Raw genomic sequence first — 7479 nt, 5'->3', positions numbered from 1 at the left:
CCCCCCCCCCTCTAAAAACTACCCAGTCATCAATTTACCACAATAAAAGCTGTGTTTCAATTCATCTGCCCTCCATTTGAAGTAAAAACATAACGGATAATTAATAATGAAAGGATATTAAGGATGGTATCAATTTCTAAATTTAATATCCCTGCATGAAACAACCATTAGGGCCATGTTTGTCTCCATCATTACAACCCTGTGGTTGGGCAGCTTATGAGGTGGCAGCTCTAATTAAGACTCTCACGACCCCTCACCTGTCATCGTGCAGCACCTCTCCGGTCCTGGGATCGATGACGTGGATAATGATGCCCCGGTTCCCCCAGCTTCTCTGGAACAGATAGTTGTTTTGGTTGCTCTCTCCGGGGTGGAGGGTCTTGTTTAGGAACGTCCACGACAGCTTCTTCTCTCCGTGGATCTCTAGCGTCCCTCCTGTCCCCACGCCAATGTACTTCCTCCCAAAGTAGCTGTGCTCCTGATCCCTGTCGTCCAATCTGAGAACAGGGTGGTAGAATGACATGACTGTCCACCCAATAGTTATCGAGAGAGTTAAACCACAAATGTTGATCTGATGGTGGCTCTTATCAGGAAATCACCAAAGAATACAGTGGCCCTGAGAACTCAACTCTGCGACTTTACACATCACATGCAAATAGACATAACGCAAATATATTCAGAAAACATCTTCATCCATTTGACAACGCACGCTCAAAATACTCACAACACAACCATATACACAAATGTCTGCTGGCCGCAAATATTCTAATAATACAGAGCTTTGTTTTCTCGAGATAACGGGATAATTATTCTGTTATCTCTACATAACTCGATATAACAAAGCTTTGTTATCTTGAGATAATGGAATAATTATGGGGACTACGCCTTCATGGTTCACTGGCTCTACCAGTATTTGCAGCACGTGTGTCAAATTGATGAAGAAGTTTTCTGAATTTGAATTTGTGTTTAGTCTGTTTGCATGTGTTTTCTTAAGTTGAGTTCTCAGGGCCACCGTAAAAGACAGTAGGTTTCATCCTCTGGAGACTATGGCCAAATCCCAATGTCCCCCCTAAGTCATAAGTCCTGAACCCTCACAGACTTAAAGCACATCACCTGGTGAGTGATTGAGTACGAGAGGCTGCAAGGGCTCAAATGGAATAAAGAGGAATGGGACAGCACTTCACATTACCTTGATGATGCCAAAACATTTGCATTCAATTGTGGGTTTGGGACTTTTGATTGTACATTTTTATTCCCTCCCTTCGCTCCCTGTTTGTAAACAAAAAATAATAATGTTGGATCAGATCTGATCCAGTTTGGATATTTGGAATTCATCATGTCATCATAGAACAAATAGCTGCACCATTCAGGCTTTGAATCACAGTGAGCTCTGTGTTTATTCTGTCATACACTGTCTGTTTTCTTGTAATGACTACATTAGGGTTCGTTCCTTTCATGCTTGTTTGTTGACCATTCCTCTTCTTTCTCATTATTTCTTGTGTTGTATAGCCATTGTTCGCCGTTTTTTATGCTTTTGGGTGACCCTTGGTAACAATGGTAACCCTGTGTTAAATGTCACAACACTAAGAACTTTGGGTAATTCCCTCAGGCAAAGTCTGCAGAAATGCAGACTTATGGAAAGTGTCCAGAAAGGGCTCAAATGTCTTTAGAGAGCCCTCATGCTCTGGATGGTTTGACAGTGGGACAGAACTAAGCCGTCATGGACTTACTGGGAACGAGCCTCAAAGTCTGTGAGTCTCTGAGGGAGGACACTGGGATTGGACCTGTGAATGTTGGGTCAACAGTGCCATCCCAAGTATATATGTTTGATTTTTTTTTTGTCAATACTTTCCTTGCTCCAGCTGCTAATCCACATCTGCTGCTATGAAGAGTTTTGTGTGTGTGTGTGTGTGTGTGTGTGTGTGTGTGTTCATGGTGATGAAGAAACATGGAACAATGGATCTTTATAGCACAGAGGAATAAGCCGAGCTTTACTGAGCCAGGTTTGTACCACGGCCATGGATCAGTAATTCCTGGAACTTGGATATTTCAGAGGCTCAGATGGAAGTTGAAAATACAAACTCAGTGGATGGTGGAGAATCTTCCTACTGACGTCTAAGGTGGGAATAAAAACACCAAACAAATGAAAAGTAACATGAGTTATCCCAACCAACAAAAGAATTCTTCCACTGAAAGTTATAATATGCAACTTAAATTATTTTTTTAAAAACAACTAGACCTGTGTTCTATATGTTGTTGAGTTGTGTTCTTACATCATCCCAAATGATTCAATCAATTCTCAAACCAGAGAACATGCAACATCTAGTGGTCGTAGCACTTATGACAGGGGCAAAGTAAAGTGTGGTGACGTAGTAAAAACAGAGATAAAGTCACATCAGGGTTATGGGTGGATGAATATGACACAGGACAGTGGTGTTTATTGTTTGAGTGCTGTTTATTTTGTAACCATGACAACAAATGTTGTCTAATGTTGAGGAAGTACTTATTTCAACACAAATCAATGTTTTTCTAACCAATCCATGACCATTATTATAGTAACCATGGCGACAAAAGTAGGTACGCCGCTGTTGGTACACTACACGTGTTTATTATTGTTACCATGACAACCAAGTACTTGTACTCCTGCCATCGTAGGCGGCGCTATTTCAGCAGACACTGCTATGGGTGGTATCAGAGGGTTGACAACAACAACCTGTGTGGTTGTTCAGGTTGGAGGAGTGGTCGGGAAAAAAAATAACTGAATGATTCACTACTGAAGGATGTGTATCAGAGCGTCATGTGCTAATAACTACATCACTGCAGTTCATCATCTTCTAATGGCTACTTCCAGCAGGATGATGCCCCCCCCCCCCCCCCCCCCCCCCCCCCCCCCAGTCTCCAGACCTGAACAGTAGAACAGCTTTAGGATGTGGTAGAACAGGAGATTAGCAGCATGAATAATGCAGAAATGATGTGATGCAGTCATGTCAACATGGAGCACAGTCTCAAGCACCTTGTCCAATCAATGCCACGAAGAACTGAGGCTGTAAAGGGAGGAACTACCTTGTATTAGTCAGAGGTTCGTAATAAAGTGCTGTTAATACATTGATTAGCATCACATCTTGAAAACAGGTAGCTGTGCTGTGCTGAAGTATCTCTGCTAAATTTCGTGCAGCATTACCTTCCGAACAGGGAGATGGTGAGGTTGCCTTTATAAGGACAGTCTGGGCTTCCGATGTGCAGCTCCCCCTTGTTCCCAATCAGAATGTGTTTTGTTCGAAGCAGTATTGGCCGGCTGGTGTCAGCAATCACCAACTTTCCTACAGGGGAAAAAAAAAAAGGGGGGGGGGGGGTGAATAAGACTACTAAGACTCCTGGCAGGTCCTTCATGCCCCAGTGCCCTCAGACACCTCCTGTCTTATAACCATTTATGGCCCTGTGCTCTGCACACACACACACACACACACACACACACACACACACACACACACACACACACACACAGCTGGCCATCCACCTCTGTTGCCAGGTCTGTGATCCAATGATTCCAGTTCAGTAGTGAGGTGGTGAATAGCTGTTGAACATCGAACATCATCTCCTGTGTGTGCTGCTGCTGCTGTTGTCTGAGCGGCTTTCACCACGCTTTTTTTTTTTCATTGTGTTTTTGCCTTTTGCACAAAGAATGGATGTATTCACTGGATTTTTTTTTTTTTTCACTTTGAGAGATAATTCAGTTGGAAGCACAATCGTTAATGACTTGACCATTTATAGCAAATGATTGTACAGTTCAATGTAGCAGAAAAAGCTGCGCTATCAAATAATCTGAGCGATGAGGATTCTGCTGGGAGAACTAATGCTCCATAATACATAGTGTAATCATATAGAATCAGAAATAGCTGTAAACACACAGTGGGGTGCAAACCACTAACCACTGTAAATGGTAAATCTACATCAGTGTTTGGTGCAGCAGCAGCGTTCCCTCACTCCGTCTGTTAATTTGAAAAATGGAAGCTAAACCCCGTGTCAAAGAAACAACTCCCTTAAAATAAGCAGATATTGCATTAAATACACCTTAATATATAACAAAACATGCATTTGATCCATTACTTCGCTTTAAAGCCAATAAAATACCTCCTTAATTCAGTGAGTGAAAAGTTCATTCAGATGAAGAGCGGGCTGTGGTGGCAGAGTCAGTTTAATCTATCCATCTCATTTCATTCACTTACTAAAGTGCTGCTTGAGAGACAGATGATGCATCAATGACCCGGTGAGAGCAAGCATGAATAAAACAGCTGATGATCAGCTGATGTGAGTGAATGCTCTATTGAACAGTGAAAAACACATCTTGTAAAGTTAGAACCTGTGTCTCTGTGTTCATTGTTCATTTACTGTATGTACAGTAGGTCCCACTTCACCGTCAGACTCCCCTTATAAAAGAGTTATGAATAGGTTATAGCTAGTTTATTAATTAGCTTGTTAAGACTAAAAATCATTAATCAACCTTCATTCGTTATAACACATTAGATAAAAAGGCCATCAGTGACCTGTTGCTTGTCAAATAGTGAGCCCACATGTCTCTGTACTGTTCAGCCTCATATCTCATCAGTTACTGAGCTTTCTTTGTTTTCTCCATCATCAGCATTTGTAGCTGCTGCTTCATCTCATTTGTTAAGTTTCTACAGTAATTAACCACCGTCAACATCTTAATGCTCAGAAAGCGGCAGATCAAATTACGGCAGATCACATGATCATATCAAATGAACAGATTCATCCTCTGAGGCCGTGGCAGCGATGTTTACCTTGACATGTATCAGCAGCCGTCCTCATTCTAATCACAGCTGTTGATCAGATTGTTATCACAGTGCAGATTAACATGCAGATGCTTTCTGCTGGTTGCTCTCTTCTTTAGGACTTTAGCATCCAGCTAGAACACAGCTGATAACCTTCCTTTACCTGGTGAACTGTTCACCCATTCTTTGTCCCACTGTTCACATCTCACATTCTCCCTCCATCATCTTCATGTTTCTTCTCATTTTTACATCATTTATTCATCAGTTACTGACATTTAGAACCAGTTAAAGGAGCTTTATTGTAAAGTGTAAAACATGTCAGCATTTATTAATTATTAGTAAGCATTAACTTCATCTTGCCAAATAGTGAGTTGTATCAATGTATGACAACTGTGTTATAACTTGTTTACAATAGTTTATTCATGATTTATAAAGTGTTAACAACCAAATTAACCTAATTATAAATCCTTTATAAGGGTAGTCTTATTGTAAAGTGGTATCCTAAATACATGTCATTTAAAATAAATCTAGTGTTTTAATATTAGACTATAGTATTTGGGGGTTGTAGTAATTCCACAGAAGGCTTCTGTGTCTCCATAAGAATCCTCCACCTCCTGATCTAACAGCATTGGTGTGGTCCTTCTGCAGCAGCGTATCTCAGCACCTCTCCATATCAAGCTGTCTTTATTGAGCCACGCCCACTTTTGAGAAACAAATCCCCCTCATAGCTATACATACATATATAACATACTGTTAGAAATCAACTCTAACCACCATTTCTCTGTGACTTTAAAGAAAGATGACCAGAGGGATTTGTCCTGCTTACCTCCACTGAGAATCTCAATGGAGTGGACCGTAGCGGAGGTTGTGAGCAGGACCTTCCTGCCATAACCGATGGTGACGCGGTGGTCTTCACTGTGTCCTGGCATCCACGGCTGCAGTCCCGGCTCCTTATCCGGACAAACTGCAGGAGACGCAAAACACACAGAACTTTAACTTTCAGAGACGTAACTTACCAGTGAGGGAAAGTCACTAAGTACATTTACTCGAGTACAGCACTTATGCACAGTTTCTTCCTTATTTTGAGTTTGTGTATTATTAATTTACATTTCAGAGAGACTTTTTAAACCACTACATACGTTTTACAGCTATAGTTACATTCGAGATTAAGATGCTACATAGAAATACATATGAAATAAATAAATAATGAAACAGTGTTACAGATTAAACTTGCGAACCAAATGTTTTTGGCTTGTGTAAAATAAAAACCTTGTCATGTGTCAGATGTCTACAGGATGTCAGCAGAACCAAAGAAACATTTCCTCTCTAAACCCCTCAAGTGGTTTCATGTAAAAAATTGATTGAAGCCCAAAGAGATAAAATTATACTTTCCTTCACAAAGAGATGAGTGAAAAGTGAGTATGAAAATGAATACAAATCTGTCCTATTAATCATCTCACAACCCCCTGATTTACACTTTGGTCTGACCCTAGTTGTGGATCTACTAAACTATTCAACTACTAACTAGGTAAACCTGCAGTGTCTCCACCTCCACCAGCTACAACAGTAAAACACTTCTTATGCAGTAAAACATCAGTGTTATAAATCTATTAGTGTATGTGATAGTATGATCTGATTCTCTGTAGAAGTGCTGATAATATTTTTGTACTGAAATGCAGGACTTTCACATGTACTAGACTCATTCTTACATTAAGCCAGTGGTTCCCAACAATTTCTGACTGGCGTTGTGTTGGTGGCCGACATCGGACACAGAACAATACAAGTATACAACGTGGTCCAGCCGGTGACGACTTAAACTTCCTATCACTGGCTTATCACACTTATCACAGTGGCAGGCCTTAAAACCAAAACAAACCATAATAACAAAACCTGTCAAAGATGATTTAGTTTTAAGACATTTAAAAACTCATCTATATTTTATTTTTTTTTAAATGACATTTTTTCACCAAAACTGTACTTTTTTGCAAATTATTTCGGCCAACTTTCAAAACCTTCACGGCCCACCAGTGGCCCACGGCCCACAGGTTGGGAACCACTGCATTAAGCTATTGTTACTCTGACTTAAGTAAAGGATCTGAATCCTTCCTTCACCTTTGCAACTCACCACAAGCTGATGATGTCATCGCTGAAAACAAACTTTAAACAAAGTGCTTGTTGGGTCGTGTAACAGCCTCTGAAACCTTGTAAATGACTGTTTCTCTTCCTAACAGACAATCCGACATTTGTCATGTTTTACGTCACTTTGTGTGTAACTGAGAGCAACACCAAAGTTTCAAAGCGTGACTGACTCAAAGTGTTAACTGTAATCTCCTTTTGTATCAACACCACAGTTGTAGCTCTCTGTGTCAACACGACTGATAACACACAGAGATCAGGGAGGCAGTGCCGTACATCCAGGAGGCTGAGTGTGTTCACTCAGAACAGGCAAAGACAGTGTTGCCAACACATTGCGTGAAGTATGTGGATTAATTTGGGCATTCAGAGAAAAATATCTTTAAACACAGTATGTACTACTACTACTACTCCTACTATAACTAATAATATTCTTTAGTCACACCACATGTGCTGCACTTCACAAGACTAGTAAAGATTTGGACGGATGACTGATGAAATTTGACAGCGCAGACAGAGCTGGACTGAAAGACTGAAGATTATGTTTACAAGAATAAAC

The 7479-nt window shown here is 40.7% G+C and overlaps 1 protein-coding gene across 3 annotated transcripts in view; it reads right to left on the bottom strand.

The window, feature by feature from the left end:
- The window catches only part of cemip (cell migration inducing hyaluronidase 1), a 188607-nt gene that overhangs the window by 80942 nt on the left and 100186 nt on the right, over nt 1-7479 (bottom strand). For all 3 annotated transcript variants that reach the window (XM_087170154.1, XM_087170153.1, XM_023393249.2), the window contains exons 3-5: nt 5614-5751; nt 3179-3317; nt 258-494 (exon numbers count right to left, since the gene is read on the bottom strand). In XM_087170154.1, the coding sequence (XP_087026280.1) occupies nt 258-494; nt 3179-3317; nt 5614-5751 (514 nt within the window). The remainder of the gene's footprint in view (nt 1-257; nt 495-3178; nt 3318-5613; nt 5752-7479) is intronic.

Source organism: Seriola lalandi, unplaced genomic scaffold (assembly GCF_002814215.2).
Source record: "Seriola lalandi dorsalis isolate HSWRI2012SDOR001 ecotype SW California unplaced genomic scaffold, Sedor1 jcf7180002054931, whole genome shotgun sequence".
NCBI lineage: Eukaryota > Metazoa > Chordata > Actinopteri > Carangiformes > Carangidae > Seriola > Seriola lalandi.
Note: the sequence above shows the minus strand (reverse complement) of the source record. Positions and strands in the feature narration are given on the sequence as shown.